This window comes from Mesocricetus auratus, unplaced genomic scaffold (genome assembly GCF_017639785.1).
Source record: "Mesocricetus auratus isolate SY011 unplaced genomic scaffold, BCM_Maur_2.0 Super-Scaffold_100024, whole genome shotgun sequence".
NCBI lineage: Eukaryota > Metazoa > Chordata > Mammalia > Rodentia > Cricetidae > Mesocricetus > Mesocricetus auratus.
The window spans coordinates 29,855,305-29,872,414 of NW_024429205.1; the positions used below are offsets into that span (position 1 = coordinate 29,855,305).

At 45.0% G+C, this 17,110-nt stretch overlaps 1 protein-coding gene across 16 annotated transcripts in view; it reads left to right on the plus strand.

Moving 5' to 3' along the window:
* The window catches only part of Arhgef33 (Rho guanine nucleotide exchange factor 33), a 130,370-nt gene that overhangs the window by 73,273 nt on the left and 39,987 nt on the right, over nucleotides 1–17,110 (plus strand). For 8 of the 16 annotated variants that reach the window (XM_040730992.1, XM_040731000.1, XM_040730993.1 and 5 more), the window contains 5 exons: nucleotides 33–116; nucleotides 1,926–2,074; nucleotides 2,784–2,948; nucleotides 4,300–5,110; nucleotides 11,765–11,904. In XM_040730992.1, the coding sequence (XP_040586926.1) occupies nucleotides 33–116; nucleotides 1,926–2,074; nucleotides 2,784–2,948; nucleotides 4,300–5,110; nucleotides 11,765–11,904 (1,349 nt within the window). The other 8 variants (XM_040730996.1, XM_040730995.1, XM_040730994.1 and 5 more) reach the window with 6 other exon arrangements.

Here is a 17,110-nt window from a genome sequence, read left to right on the forward strand (position 1 = left end):
CTGAAGAGTGACGTTTTTTTTTTTTCTTTCAGGGTGATGAGGAGATTAAATCCGACATCTATACCCTGTTTTTTCACATAGTACAGCGCATCCCTGAGTATCTGATACATCTCCAGGTGAGCTCAGCTGGACAAGCCAGCAGACATTCACACTGAGTTATTATTTTTGGCTTCCAAATTAGCAATATTGTGAAGGTTCAAGGATTCATTAGAATTTCTAAGAAGTGGTCACATGGCTTCGGTTGTTATGGTTACACCACACCACAGCAAAATATACCTTACTCTGCAGAATGGGCTAAAATCTAGTCTTGAAATGTTTGGTTTATGATACTTGTCTCTGGAGTTCTATCTTTATTTATGAGTAATCTCCACTTCTGGGGGTTCAGGGTCTTTTAGAAATACTCTTCATAATGTCTAAGCACCTTATTCAGTTCCCTCCTATTTGGTTCTACAACCATCTAAATGTCACCCCTGGCATCTTAATTTCTGCTTAACCTTAAACTAAACTACTGTGCTGATGGCTTCCACTTGACTTGGTTCAGGGTCCTATCATACAGCATTCACACTTTATGCTACAGAAGAGCCATGAGCAGCCGATGAACAAATTCTTAACATAATTTTCCCATGGAGCCTGTAGCCTTGTAGAGGATGTAGAGTTGAGTTCAACAGCCTTTTACTAGTAACACCTCTTCCTCCTGATACCCATCTGCTCTGATCTTAAGTAATTCAGTGAAAACATCTTAGAAATGCTTGTAATTAACCTCAGCTAGAAGCAGCCCAGAGTCAATATTGAGATTTTCACTGTGACATGGCTTTACACAATAATGATCTTACAGATTCTTCCAACAGTTTCACGAAACAGATATTATCATTTTTCTTTATGTTATGGAGACCACAGCAGTCCCAAGATAACACCCCTAGTAGGCCAAAACCTCACACTGAAGCCTAGGTATTGCAAATACTAGATAAAGAGGCCTGGGGCTACTCTCTCTAGTTTGCATTCAAATCATTCTTTTATCAATACGTGACCTAAAGAAGATCACCCAGCCAGGTATCTCAGTTTCCCTACTTATTATATATCTAACTGGGTTGTGAGAAAAACTAAAGACAATGACTGTTAAATGACTTAGCTCCTGGAAATAGGAAGTAGTCATCAAATAAATAGCATAGTCGTTGAGTGTTAGTGTTCTCAATCCCACTGTAGCACAGAAGGGCTTTTATTCCATGTTGTGCTACTATAACAAAATACCAGAGGCTGGGTATTTTTTTAAAGGGAAGAGGTTCATTTTGGCTCACAATTTTGGAGACCCTTTTGGGTGGTGCTGGCGTTGGTGTTTGGTGACTTCCTCATGGTAGACACAGTGGTAGCATAGATAACGATGGTGGGTCACACACCATGGAAGAAGTAAGGGGTGGTACCCAGGGTCACTTTCCTGTAACCGTTTCTTCATAAGAACCCCCTCTTTAAAACCAGCGTTAATCCCTTCACGAGTATAGTCAACACACATTTCACTAGGTCCCACCTCTTAGAGGTCCGACCTCTTTAGAAAAAGTCATCACACTGCCGATTAAGCTTCCAGTACCTGAACCTTTGGGAGATAAACCATAGCTAGACCATAACATCAGGCAATGTAATAGGAGGGCCACTATCCACCCTACCCATCTGACAGGCTCACCGGATGCCCATCAGTCTCAGCCATGGGGTCACCCTTTAAGTATTGCTTATAGGTAGTTGTTAGAGCACCTTTATTTCTTCATGTATCTAATTCTTTTGAGCTTTTAGCTGATTGGATAGACAGACCATGCATTTGAGTTGTTTTGATTGATTTGCTTGGCACTTACAGTAGCTCAAAGTGAGGTTCGAAAGAGATGAAGCAACTTTTCAGTCTAATTGTGCAACACGCATTCCCCTTCCCTTCCATCCAGAATGTTCTGAAGTTCACCGAGCAGGAACACCCCGACTATTATCTATTGCTCGTGTGCGTTCAGCGCCTCCGGGTGTTTATCTCCCATTATACCCTGCTGTTTCAGTGCAATGAAGAATTGCTCATTCAGAAGCGGAAAAAGCTCAAAAAGTAAGGTTGTGGCAGTGCAGCGCCTGACAAAGGTCTCTGAGAAGAGGGTCCAGAGCAGCCCCTCTGGCTGGATGGGGTGAAGTGCGGGAAGGGAAGGGGGAGGGGCAGTTAGGCTGGCCACAGGAGGGAAGTGACTTTAGAAGGAAAGCATTTTGGCCTTATTGTCCCCTCTTAGGTTGCTTCCCTTAACTTTTCAGGTTCAAAACACACCTGATGTTTGTTAGGCTCGCTTGTGCCCAGTGAATATACCATAAGGAACAAAACAGCCATAGAACCTCTGTTTCATGGAGCCTAGTCTTTAGGGCTGGACAATGAAGGATAAATTAGGTGTTAATGAGTGGTGATATAAAACTGTTGGGGGGGTATGTGTCTGAATAGATTTCACAGAATGAAGAAACAAAGTTTGAGTAGGTACCATCTGGGCCATGGAGAATAGACGCGACCCACAGCAGAGCTTCCAGATTCTCTTAAGCATCTGCAGCACAGTATCATTTCTCTAGGGGTTTCAGCTGACAGGTGTGTCTCGGTACCACTTGGTATCCCCAAGCTCTTTTCAGCCAACTGCCAGCTATTATGTAAGCAACCTGGCTTAAAGAGGGCCCTGGGGATAGAGAACCCACCACAGAACACTTCATCTGAGAGGCAAATCTGTTTTTCTTAGCCAGGCTCACACTGTGCAACCTGAGATCTGCTATTTCCATCCTGTTAGGTCATCTATGGCAAAGCTGTACAAAGGGCTGGCTTCCCAGTGTGCCAATGCTGGCCAAGATGCTTCCCCCACTGCAGGCCCAGAGGCTGTCCGTGACAGTGGGATCCACTCAGAAGAAATGCTCCAAACGTACCCTTCTGCTCCCAGTTCTGCCCCTGCTGTCACGTAAGCATCTGCTGCTAGAGAAACATTAGCAGGAATGCCCTTAAGTCCCAGGTATTCTGTATAGGTGACCAGGCTGGGCTGCATTAGAAATGTGTTCAGCAGAGCTCTGCCTTCTCCCTTGCCCCATCGTTTCTGTATTAACCACTGAGCAGCTGGTCTGATCCTAGGGTTCCAGAGAAAGATACTAAGAGGCATATTTAGAAAGTGCTGACGTGTGAAAAGTAGAAATTCACTCTGTGCATTACTTCAACTCTTGAGGCAGTATACAATAAATAGAGGGAAAAAGTCTACGTTATACCCAGGCCAAACTATGGCTGTTATTTTACTCTGTAGGGAAAATAAAAGCATCAATCTTCCAAAATAAGAATATTGAATATTGGTGTAAGGTCAGTTCATTTCACTTTTTTTCCATATTTGTAAATGTGAATCCTAAGTTTCATTGTAAGATCAATGTCTTGCAATCCCTAAAGACATTCAGTGTTAGTATTCATATATGCAACCATATACACTTCTGATGAATTAAAATATGCATAAATAGAATAAAAATTTTGGTCAGTATACACTAGTTTATTTATATCTGTCTGGTAAATAAGCAAAACAACAAAAATTCTATTTGATGGATGTGCTACCAGACAACAAAACTATAGAAACTGGGCAAATTCTGATAGCTTTTACATCGTATTAATGTTTTATGGGTGATTGTTTGACATGACAAGATGCTTTATAGCCACAAAATTTTTAAAAAGTTTATTATAGAAATACAATTTTTACACATTTGAGTCAATCCTCAAAAAACCAAAAACCAAATGTGCAGTGCTCTTGCTGAGGTCCCAAATTTACCAGGTGGTGGTGGCACATGCCTTTCATCAGGCCAGCCTGGTCTACAGAGGGAATTCCAGGACAGCCGAGTTTCTTTATCACCATTCATAGCTCAACAGTTTATTTTGGAAAACAATTGTTTATGTGTGAAGAGGCTGTATCAAGTTCATCGTCCAGGATTCTGTATTCGACTCTGCCACAGCAAAGGGAGAGAAACTGAAAAGGGTATCCTGGGAGTTGCCTGGTGGCAGGGAGGCTCGGAGCTTCCATCAGCCTTTGTCTGTCGGCCAACTGATGTCTCAGTGACTTAGCTTGGGAGTCGAGATAGATGACTTTCCTGGCCGCTGTTTCCACTCTTCCAGGCGGGTCTAGGGTTTCTTGAGCGATCTCCCTCGTTAGTTTGTGGAGCTTGACAGGTTATCCACGAAGGCACGGCGGGGGGGAGGGCGGGGGGGGGATGAGCTGGCCTGGGGCTGCTCGCTTGGAAGATAGCTCAACACTATGTGATCTTCTCTTGTCTCACCTTTTAAAGACATTTGATGCCCGCGCCGAAGAAAGGCCAACAGCAGCAGAGCCTCATGGAGAGCATGCAGCCCGGGAAGCCGGGCGACTGGGAGATGGAGGGAAGAAAGCACGAGCGGCCCGAGAGCCTGCTGGCCCCGGCGCAGTTCTGCACTGCCGAGCAGGACGTGAAGGCGCTCGCCGGGCCGTTGCAGGCCATCCCGGAGATGGACTTCGAGCCGTCCCCGGCCGAGCCGCTGGGCAACGTGGAGCGCTCGCTGCGCGGTCCGCCCGAGCTCCTGCCCGACGCGCGCGGCTTCGTGCCCGCCGGCTACGAGGAGTTCGAGTACGGAGGCGAGATCTTCGCGCTGCCCGCGCCCTACGACGAGGAGCCCTTCCAGGCGCCGGTGCTGTTCGACAACTGCTCGCCCGCCTCCTCCGAGTCTAGTCTGGACATCTGCTTCCTGAGGCCCGTCAGCTTCGCCATGGAGGCCGAGCGGCCCGAGCACGCGCTGCAGCCGCTGCCCAAGAGCGCCACGTCGCCGGCGAGCAGCAGCAGCGCCTACAGGCTGGAGGCGGCGCAGGCGCAGGCGCACGGCAAGGCCAAGCCGCTGAGCCGCTCGCTCAAGGAGTTCCCGCGCACGCCGCCCGCCGAGGGCGCGGCCCCGCGCCTCTACAGCACGCGCAGCAGCAGCGGCGGCCGCGCGCCGCTCAAGGTCGAGCGCGCCGCCGCCCCGCACGGCCCCGCCGCCGCCGCCGCCGCCTCCCGCGGGGCGCCGCGGACCTTCTTCCCCCAACAGAGGTCCCAAAGCGAAAAACAGACATATTTGGAAGTAAGGAGGGTAAAGTAAAACCGAGCCGAAGCCCACCTCGGCGCCCCGGGCCTAGATCTCAGGGCCAGCCCTGGTTCCCTTGGGGGGAGGGAGGGGACAGAGGCGGAGCCGGCACACGCGTGGTGACAGGCTGTGGCCTTGGTGGCCTTCCAAGGCAAGTGGTAGGTTGGTACCCCAGCAAGAGCACGAGGGCAGGGGGAGCCAGACGAGACCTCTGTGCACAGACATGCTCACAGACACGCCAGGAGAGAGGGACAGATGCACACACAGAGTATGAATGAATGAGTGAGTGTACTAATTTCTTCCTTCTTATGGGCTGCACAGCCTGCTCCGTGCACCTCCTGGTCCGAATGTAGAAAATACCGAGCGCTGTGTGCTAGCCACCTCCAGTTGTCTTTCTTTGTGTCGGTATCGATCACGAAGTTTGTTGCAAAAGAGAATTCATTTTTGCTTGCTTTCTTAAAGGCTGTATTGACTCAGATGCCCCTTCAGTTTCGATGAATGTTGAGGCATGTTGCTGTCTGCCCTTGTGTCTCCAGGCCTTGGGGTATTTAAAAGTATGTGCCAACCCCAACCAGCAAGAGACAGGCGACACACAGGTTTTCAATGTGACAGAAACAATTGATTTAGCTTATTAACAAGATAGGTCTCAAGCGTGCAGCCACACTTTCATTTTCAAGAGAGTGGGTTTAAGTTGATGGTTACAGACTCATTTAAATCTCCGGTCAACACAGTGCCTGCTGTGTACCAGCTCCGTGTGCTGGTTGTTGAAGGTTCAGAAATAAACAGTTCAGAATGTCTTAGTACATGGAATCCCAATGAACTGGGGGCATAGAGGAGGGATATCTAAAACCTCTTGGAGTGATGACGTTAGAGAATGCACCCTAGGTACATCGAATATCTGAATTGATTTTAACAGCTGCTTAGAAGCTACTGGGGGGCAAGGTAGTGAAGCTTAAAAGAAAAGGACTTCTTGGGCATAGAACCACTGGGTAGCTTCTCCTCTGGCATTACTGGGAAGGTGGGAAGAGAGCCCCAGAAACAGGAGGGATGGATCATGGCAAGCCCTGGAGTTTGCTGCCTACTTTGGCTTGAGGGGAAAAACGCCTAGCAAACCCCTGACATTCTTCAGGAGTCAGGTTTTGTTTTTTCCTGACTCTGATTTCTCAACTCCAAACCTTAAAAAATCCTACTGGGTAAAATTTCTAAGACAAATCAATCCTAGGTAATCTTGGACGTTCATTAAAAGGGGAAATAGAGGGGAATTACTATTGCCAGTTTAAACTGGGATGGGCAGAGAGTCACATTGAAGTCTTCTAAGTGGTGTGGCCCATGCTACAAAGAATGCTTTTATCTTTCATGTTCATAGTAATGTGAGGTCTTTTGCCCTAGTTCATGTGTGAAATTTTTGAAAATTGGAACAATTTCCAGGGAAAATTTTTATTAGAAATAACAAATATACTTGAGAAGCAAACAATAAGTAGTATATTTGTGGCTGTTTATCAGAAATACCTTATAGCAATAACAATATAGTAGTATTCCTTAACATGGGAAGACAAATGAATTCAAGACACCAAGGAAGAATCATGCAGAGTTTAGGAGAGAAGGGGCTGTGTGTTTATGCATGTAAATGTAACGTGTGTGTGTGTGTGAATAGGATTGGGACTATAGCTGCACAAGATAACCCTGTGAAACTGTATCCTTAAAGGGGTCACTTTTTAGTTGTTAGGGTGAGTCAAACCATTTGGCCTCAGTCTACTCTACTCCACCTGTGACCAGAAGACCTAAAGCCAGTTTTAGTGTCTTTTTTGAGAGCCAAGAAAGAAGACAGGGCATAGGAACTCTAGGTTCTAACCCAGGCTCTGCTATCAAATAGTTGCCATCTGTGGACAATTCACATGGCTTCCCTGCACATCCAGTTTTCTTATCTGTGAAAATAAGATATTTAGGGAGCTGGAGAGATGGCTCAGTGCTTAAGAGCACCTTTTTGCTCTTCTGGTGGACCCAGGTTCAATTCCCAGCACCTGTATGGTAGCTCTCAATGGTCTATAACTCCAGTTCCAGAGGATCTGACATCTGCTTCTTGTTTCCTCAGACATCAGGCATGCACACGGTGCCTGCATACATGGAAGAGCCCAAGCACACATAACAAAATAAGTCTCTGTAAAAACAAGAAGCCTGCATACGTAGAAGAGCCCAAGCACACATAACAAAATAAGTCTCTGTAAAAACAAGAAGCCTGCATACGTAGAAGAGCCCAAGCACACATAACAAAATAAGTCTCTGTAAAAACAAGAAGCCTGCATACGTAGAAGAGCCCAAGCACACATAACAAAATAAGTCTCTGTAAAAACAAGAAGCCTGCATACGTAGAAGAGCCCAAGCACACATAACAAAATAAGTCTCTGTAAAAACAAGAAGCCTGCATACGTAGAAGAGCCCAAGCACACATAACAAAATAAGTCTCTGTAAAAACAAGAAGCCTGCATACGTAGAAGAGCCCAAGCACACATAACAAAATAAGTCTCTGTAAAAACAAGAAGCCTGCATACGTAGAAGAGCCCAAGCACACATAACAAAATAAGTCTCTGTAAAAACAAGAAGCCTGCATACGTAGAAGAGCCCAAGCACACATAACAAAATAAGTCTCTGTAAAAACAAGAAGCCTGCATACGTAGAAGAGCCCAAGCACACATAACAAAATAAGTCTCTGTAAAAACAAGAAGCCTGCATACGTAGAAGAGCCCAAGCACACATAACAAAATAAGTCTCTGTAAAAACAAGAAGCCTGCATACGTAGAAGAGCCCAAGCACACATAACAAAATAAGTCTCTGTAAAAACAAGAAGCCTGCATACGTAGAAGAGCCCAAGCACACATAACAAAATAAGTCTCTGTAAAAACAAGAAGCCTGCATACGTAGAAGAGCCCAAGCACACATAACAAAATAAGTCTCTGTAAAAACAAGAAGCCTGCATACGTAGAAGAGCCCAAGCACACATAACAAAATAAGTCTCTGTAAAAACAAGAAGCCTGCATACGTAGAAGAGCCCAAGCACACATAACAAAATAAGTCTCTGTAAAAACAAGAAGCCTGCATACGTAGAAGAGCCCAAGCACACATAACAAAATAAGTCTCTGTAAAAACAAGAAGCCTGCATACGTAGAAGAGCCCAAGCACACATAACAAAATAAGTCTCTGTAAAAATAAGAAGCCTGCATACATGGAAGAGCCCAAGCACACATAACAAAATAAGTCTCTGTAAAAACAAGACATCTGGTGGGCAGCAACAAGACTCAGCAGGTGGAGCTTCCGCCCTGCAAGCCTGGCTTTGGCCCAGATCCCACAAGACGGCAGGGGGAACCAACTGCTCAGGGGTTGCTTCTGACTTCCACAAAATCTCCCTGGTCCCTATGTGTCTACACACACACACACACACACACACACACACACACACACACACACACCAAAAAAAAACAGTAAAATTGTGGCTAGTGAAATGGCTCATTAGGTAGAGGCACTTGTCACCACACCTGAGGACTTGTATCCCACCCTTAGGAGCTATGCGCTGTAAGACCTGATTCCTGCAAATTTTCCTCTGACCTCCACATTGCCCTAATATGTGAAGCCATCCCCCATCCCAAGTAATAAATATCATAATTTCTAAGAAGTAGATTACCTTAAAGGGTTGTAAAGATCAAACCAAACAAGGTAGTTTCAGAGTATGCTTTGTAAAGTAGGGAATGTTATACTGATGGAAGATGATATTAAGACCATGGTTTCACCGAGTGTGGGTGGCACACACCTTTAATCCCAGCACTCGGGAGGCTGAGGCAGATGGATCTCTTGTGTTCAAGGCCAGCCTGGTTTACAGAGTGAGTTCCAGGACAGCCTCCAAAACAATACAGAGAAACCCTGTCTCAAAAAACAAAAACAACAACAACAACAAAAAAAGACCATGGTTTCACAGACAGACAGATATTCCTTAAAGAATTTAGAGTTTCCCTGAATGGAGAGTTTAGTATGGATCCCAGTTAAAGACTACTTTAATAGAGGATCCACAGTTGATAGGAGGCAAAACCAAGCCCCGTCCTGTGGGCTCTGAAATTCTAAGTCTGGATGTTTTATCATTGAGCAAGTGTTTTGGCCAGTGCTATAACTTTGCTTTAGTTCTCACAGGCACCTCCCAAAATGTGGTCTTGGAGGAAGTAGTGGATGCATTAATTTAGTATTTTATAAATCTTACCAATGCAGAAACTATAGCCATACCTACGGAATCAGAAATTACTATTTAGGATTCCTAGTTAGGTGTTTGCTGTAAACAGCAGTTCATTGGGCAGAAGTTTGCCTGAAATTCCTGGTTTTCGTATCTAAGTATGCATAGCAATTACATATAGGCTAGAGATTGTGCCTCAGAGACTCGAGGCTTAAGGATCTGTGTTTTTAAGTGAAAGCAACTGTAGATGGTTCTAGGATGCCAGGAGCATACTTTGAGAAACTTTGCACTAAGCCACCAGGATACTGCTCTCCACAGTCTAATTATGAATCTTAGCGGCATCTCAGACTTCCCAGGGTGGCTGTTACAATCCCAATGATGTTCTCAAACCCAGATCTAGACGTTTCCTGGAAAAGCCTCTTGCCCATGCTTTGTTGCCTAGTGGGACCTGCAGGGTGCTGTTGCTGTGTTTTCTGCTTTCACTTCTTAGCGTCACTCAGGCAGCTGCTTTAGGATTGTCTTAAACCACAGTCACCTTGAGATAAATCCTCTTTTTGTGTAGGATGTGGGTTTGTGTACATACCAAACACACACACACACACACACACACACACACACACACACACACACACACACATATTTTGGTTTTTCGAGACAGGGTTTCACTGTATTGTTTTTGGAGACTGTCCTGGAGCTCGCTCTGTAGACCAGGCTGGCCTTGAACTCACAGAGATCCACCTGCCTCTGCCTCCTGAGTGCTGGGATTAAAGGCATGTGTCACCAATGCCCAGCTCCAACACATATTTTTATATGCACTTAAGTATGTGTGCACATGGGCTGGAGAGATGGCTCAGCGGTTAAGAGCGTTGGCTGCTCTTCCCATGGACCCAGGTTCAATCCCTAGCACCCACGTGACAGCTCAAACTGTCTGTAACTCAGGTTCCAGTTGGTCCAACTTCCTCACACAGATATACATGCAGGCCAAACACCAAATGCACATTAAAAAAATAATAAATATGTGTGCACATGGTAACATCTTACATTTAACAATAAACAAGCACATAAAAGAAGTATCTTTATTTTTAATTATACTCTGAATGTGGACCAAGTTAATATAAGTAGGATGAAAGCAAAGTTTAGACACACCAGTTAGATAATTCTCAAAAACTACTCGCCACTAAAATACAGAATTGAAACAGGACTTTAAAATCATGGTTGCATTGTTGATAGCATCCTGCTGATATCTGTTTCTCTCAAAAGTAAAACAACAGTAACAAAACCCCCTTAATATTAAGTTTTCTTATTTTGTAGAAAGAGAAACGTACCTAGAGATACCAAGGTTCAAGTATGACTTATTCAGCAAGACACAGTTGATGGCAGCACCAGGTTTATTTTCTGTATTTATGGTGGCTATAGAGATGACTTGGTGGTTAAGGGCACTGGCTGCTCTTCCAGGGGATCCAGGTTCAGTTCCCAGCAGCCACGTGGTGACTCACAACTCTTTGTAACTCTAGTTCTGGGGGTTTCAGTGCCCTCCTCTGGCCTCCATGGGCACCAGGCATACACACAGTATACAGACATACAAACAGGCAAAACACCCATACACATAAAAGAAAAACATACTCATTGGTATTATACATGCCATGGCAAGCATATCAAGGTCGGAAAATGTCCTGGTTTGGTTTTTGTCATCTTGACAGAAACAAGAGTCACCTTGGAAAATGCTTGTATCTGATGGCTGTGCCAGGCCTGTAGGGGCATTTTCCGGATTAGTAACAGAGTAATAGTTATAGAGGAGGGCCCAGTCCTCTGCTGTGGTGGTGGTGGCGGTGGCGGTGGATCCATGGGTGCTGCTCCCAGGCAGGTATTGTGAATTAGTCTGAGAAAACCACTGAGAGCAAGCCAGTAGGCAATGTTTGTCCCTGGTTTCTTTATGCTTCAGTTCTTGGCTCTAGGCTCTCTTGAGTTCCTGTCCTGACTTCCCCTCAGGACTGTTACCTGGAAAAGAGAGATGAAGCTGCTTTTGGGACATGCCTTTTCTTATCACAACAATAGAAAGCAAACAGGGACAGAGAGCAACTTGCTGGGTCCACTTTGTCCTCCCACCTTTGCGTGGGTTCCGGGGATTGAACTTGGGTCTTTGGACTTGTGTAGCAAGCACCTGTGCGTGTGGAGCTATCTCATCAGTCACACAGCCTACCCTGTATTGCTGGCTGACTTCCTTCATTTGCTTGTCTTGCTGTCGTGCTCTGCTGTGGACTGATGGCCCGCCTTTGTAGAGTAGTGCTCCTTTCCACCTGTCCGTGTCACCTCCCCAGGCTTGCTTTTGCTGGGACTGGGGAGCCTCAGGCAGTCAGGGGCACAGGGGCGAAGCTAGCGGAGCAGCCCACAGCCAGGGCGGATATGTTTGGGAAGGAGTAAAACACACGCCTCTTTTGTGTTTCCAGGAGATGCACTTAGAGGATGCCACCCGATTCTGTCCAAAGGAAGAAAGAGAGAGTGAACAGACTTCTTTCAGCGACCAAAATCCCAGGCAAGACCAGAAAGGGGGCTTTCGCAGCTCCTTCCGCAAGCTCTTTAAAAAGAAGTGAGTAGCCCTTAGATAAAACAGTGTTGTAACTCATTTCCCTTTGGCAGAAGTCTGAGGTTTTAAAAGTATTAATTACTAAGTAGCCTGGTCTCACACAACTGTTTCAAGTTCAGTGCTTTGTACCCAATTTCTGACCAGAAGCAAACTCAGCTCCCCCTTCCTCTTCATTCCCAGAGTTGTGTCCTGAGAGAAGTAGCAGAGAGGGTGCCCTGGCAAATGGGCTGAGAGAGGTCCTATGGGAGCTGAGTGTTCAGTCAGACCCCAGGTGTGAAAAGTGATGAGGGCATGTCAGCACTTCTGCTCATGGCCTCAGCATCCCAGCTCTAAAAAATGCTGTTGATACTTGTCAGGGCTTTCCCTGAATGAATGGATTTGGCTCAGGTCCTAGTAAAAACTTTTAGTGTCCATGTTAGAAAGGAAGCAAAAGAAGTTTCCCTCCTCGGTCTTTTTCTAAGTTATTGTTGCGTGAAGTATTACCTCCCGGGCATTTTGGCCAGCTCCTTGTTCAGTTTGGGAGGTAGGGCCAGGCTACAGCATAAATGTAAGGAAGAGAGAGATGACAAGCACATGATTCAGCAGCCCAGCCCTTGCCTGCCTGGGTGGCTGCTGTTAATTCCTCTGAAGGTCCTCAGGCCTACCTTCCTCTCACTTAGGATGATCACCTTGCTATTTACTTACTTTTTTTAGAAATCATTGTGAATTGTTTTTCAACCTCAAGTCTATATTTTAATTATTAGAAAAATTAAATGAAGGTGTAAGCCTTCAGAGACTTACTGGGAAACGACTTTCTCCTTGAAGGTGGAGTTACTGGTCTTGGTAATGGAGGAAGTGGGAAGAGCCTTCAGTTGGCTTTCTTTTTTTCTAATGATTTGTCTTGTTCCCCTCCACTGGGAGGGTGGTACTGAGATCAGTGGATGTCTGATTGTTGGTACTGAGATCAGTGGATGTCTGATTGTTGGTCCTTGCCTATTGTTACTAGAAGGAGGAGGAAGAGGAAAGAAGAACAGCGGTTCTACAGTTAACCACAGCCCTACAGTCTGTCTCCTTCCCTGCACTTAACCACAGCCCTACAGTCTCCTTCAGTTTTGCTAGGCAACCCAATGCATTCATGACTGTTGCTGGACCTCAAGTCACTTTCCATAGGGATTGAGGCTTAAGAACTGTTCATCCCTCTCTAGAGTCATAGATTTTGGTTTTTCTTGGTCTATAACTGCTGATGGCGTGAGTGGGAAGAAGTAGAGAATTTGGCAGTCTAAACTTGGGATTTAGACTGGAAACCCTTTGAAGAATGCCAGATGCTTAAGGACACACATTGCTTGAGTCTGCTGGATACTTTTTAAGTTATAAGATTCCCAAAAGAAGTAATTATTTGTTGTTCACTACCATTTATAACAACTGAGCAGTACCTGTTGGTAAACAATCAGCAATAGATCCACCACTGGTTCCTTTACAAATCCTTGTTTATATAATGGCCTATTAGTTATATGAGGCATAGGGGCCAGATCTGCCCTTTGTATCCAGAGGGCAGAACTAACAGAAGTGAGGAGGAAGAGGAACATTCTAAAAAATGCACCTGCCTGGACCTGGTGGACTCATGAGAGTGTGCGTTCTCTAAAGTAGAAGCTAGACAGTTCTGCCTGGGGTCTCTGAAAAGCATTTCTACACTGGGTGGGGAGGTTGCTCCAGAGATCATCAGTCCTTTCCAGTATATATGTAGCTTTATCTGTACTCTGACTTTACTGTTGCTCAGTCTGAATAGCCACTTATCTTTATCACCCCAAACTAGATGACTATGCTGTTGGGCCTGTAATTTTAAAGGTCCCTAAATGAGAAAGCCATACAATCTTCCTATAGCTCCCTGCCCCCACAGACCTTTGTGGAATACAGATGCTTTGCTGTATGCTCTCCAGATTCACACCGGTTAATTGTCATCAGTCCTTCTGCAGCTTTGGGTATTTTTCTTAGGGAGAAGGATAGTGGATTCTCTTAGTTCTTTCATCGAGCAGTCTGCATCAGTCATATTGCTATCAAGTATTTAACTGTGAAGTATTGTCTGCATGGAGGTGAAGGCGCAATCTCTTAGATGACTCTCCCTCTGGCCTGCTTTCCTGGCTTGGAAGGTTTAGTCTAGGACATCAACACCATGCAGGCAGCTCCCACGACAGCTTTGTGCTTAGGGAGCTCTTCGGGGACTTGTCAAGGGTTAAAGAAGCAACTTAAATAGCTTCTTCTGGGTTTGTCATCTAAAGACCATGGAAAGTCTGTTAAGGACCACACTCCTGTATGGTACTACATAGAGAAAGGGAAGGGAAGCCCCAGGGTAGCACGGAAGGGCCTGTATCTTTAACTCAAATGTAAATCACCATCCTTGTATATGTGGACAATTCCAGGCCTACATAAAGGATCATGAAGGATATGGTCCCAGCCATTCCATAGAAACTTGCATTCTGAATTCAGGAATGTATAGGATGAAAGATAAACTATCCCTTCTAGAAAAATCTATATGGAGATTGTGAAAGACTTAAACCTTGTAAAAAAAAATGAGTTGTAGATAGAAAAGAGTCAAGCCATTTTGTGTGTCAGAAAGTCACTTGGCAGCAAACCCACTGACCTAAAGTAGCTAACCCTGGATACTGGACAATCCAGAGCCTGGCCTCCCAGGTCCAAAAGGGCAGGCCTAGGAAAGCCATCCACGTCCTGTTTGGGGGCTTACTGCCTTCCTCCCGTATAGCCCTCTGGAGGTTCAGTCCTGTCTACGCTGACACACTTTTTGTTCCATAGGGGCTTGTTTGGCTGGTGGCCCCACACACCCAGAATGCTGCTTCGGGATGAAGCTAGGCATGGAACCAGATGCAACAGAAAACCCGAGAAAGGGTTCTCTTCCCTCTGAGGCTGGGAGGGCCGAATGCTCATGCCCACAAGGATTCAAAAGGCAGAGTCAAGTTGACATCATAAAAAATATTCTGAAAAAGTGCCCATGATATTTGAGGAAAAGAGTAACTCTTTTATTGTTTCCATCTCAGGAACATTTGCCCTGCTCCATACCAGGTCATAAATCCCTGAAAGCTGTGCAGAACTGGTCAGAATAAAGTCTATTAGCTTAAAGTCTGAGCATGTTAAATGACTTTACACATTTTAAACGTGATTCTCAGAAGCTAGGGGACAGACCTGATATGCAAGGCCAATGCTTGGCTGCGTAAGATAAAAGGTAAACTATCCCTTGTAGGAGAATATCCATGGACACTGTCAAAGATTTAAACTCAACTGTTGTTAGAGCTGAGGCAGATGCTCTTTCATCTCATGTGCAACCCTTATACTTGCATAAGTGACTACTCTTGGCTGGGGGATGGCAGTGGGGAAGAGATCATGTAGACAGTGCAAGGGCGGCCTGCAAGACGGTGCTTTTACTCTTTAGCATCAATTCTGTGGACAGTAGAAGATAAAGAGTATACCATCTAGCTGGTCATATTTCTTCACCGTTTCTCTTCCTTTTAGTACTCCATAATTTATATAATTACTTCCTTTCCAGCCATCCTACTCCCTCCACCAGCTGCATCAATATATATTTTCTTCATCATGTGGTCAGGGTACTTGTGCAGGGCCCATGTATTTGAATGTCAGTGAGTTCTCTTTGTTTGGTGTCTCCTCAGCAGTTTTTGTATATGCCTCCTGTGTGAACAGTCCGTACAGTAGGAGGCAGGACTCTGAAAACCAGTCCATCATTTTATAATCATTTATTCTGCCTCCTTAAACCCCACACCAAGCCCCACCTTCCCTCTTGTCCATTGTGGAGTTCCATCACATCTCATTTAATTCCTATGTCATTTGCACACTCAAGAGGGATGCTTGAAAGGATGAGTAATTTAGGTTGCCTAAATCTGGTTGGGAATGCCTCTCAGCAGGTCATTTGAACTCAGTTATTTTTAGGTTCTTCAGTATGTTAGGTTCTTCCTAGAGCAAAACAACTAGAAGAAATAGCTCCTGCCCATTTGAAGCTTATAGTTCAAAGTAAGGATAGCCTAGCTGTGGTCACCACCCTGTGAATGCCATGGTTGACTTACTAGCTAGTAAGACAGATGCTCCCCTGTCTAACACTGTGAAGGAGGGTAATTTTTCACATTAGAGAACCAACTCTCTTTTACTTCAGAGATGTCTGTGGCACTGGGTTTTACCTCCCTTCCTTAACTCCAGATTTTCAGGCTTAATCTGTAGCAAAGCTTTTTCTTTTTCTCTGTCACTTGAAGGATGGTTAACAACATGTCTGTTATTTCCCCTTTCTGTCAAATGATTGGATGACTATGTGTCAGAGTATATTGACAACCACTGTACTCCTCACAAAGAGTTCCTGATTATCCCTCTGCTCAGAAATCCCCTGTAGCTTGCCAAGATGGTATAGAGTGTTCAAAAGCCATTTGTGTGTTTTACAAAGAAAGAGAATAAAAAGAAAACACACTATCTCTTTCTCCTGAATTCTGCAGATTTCCTCCCCTGCTTATTTACACCCACACCCTAGGAAGAGTCCAGGTATATCTACAGTATGGTGAGCATTATAAAAGTCAGCTAAAATTGTCTTTTAAAAGATGAAAATGAGCTTTGAATCGTTCCTACAGCAGAATTCTGGATTTTGAAAACGATTAGTAAGTTAGCCACTAGTTACTTAGTAGTTAATATTCAGAAATGCAGACATTTGAACTGGAAACAAAGGGGAGGTACAGTTTGTAAGAAGAGCAGTTAAAAAAGAAAAATCTGAGCTGAGTTTATGGAAACTAGACAGGGCGATTTTGGCATTTGTTTCAGAAATGGGAACACAACTGGTGAAGATTTCTGTGGTCCTTGGGGCTGGTGGTGACATCAAAGCTTTCCCATTTCCAGGTAAACTCCAGTTGCATGTGGGAACCTGCAAGTGTGACATTCTGGGTTTTGGAGATGAGATGTAGGTAGGGAAGAGGGAAACAGTGAGGTGCAGTCTCGAGTGTAGACTAATGATTTTGTTGAGAAGTTGGCATGGGGAGAAAAACTGAGAGAGGCAGCCACAATTGAATCTGCTTCCTGCCCTAAAACCTTCTAGGCTTCCAGGTACTGGGAGACAGGCAGTGAGTGAGTAACCAAGATGTATCTTACTAATATCTGGGGCACAACTATGCTAACCAGGGATGGTTTGAACTGGAGGGAGGCAAGAGTTCCCAGAACTGAAAGCAAGCCT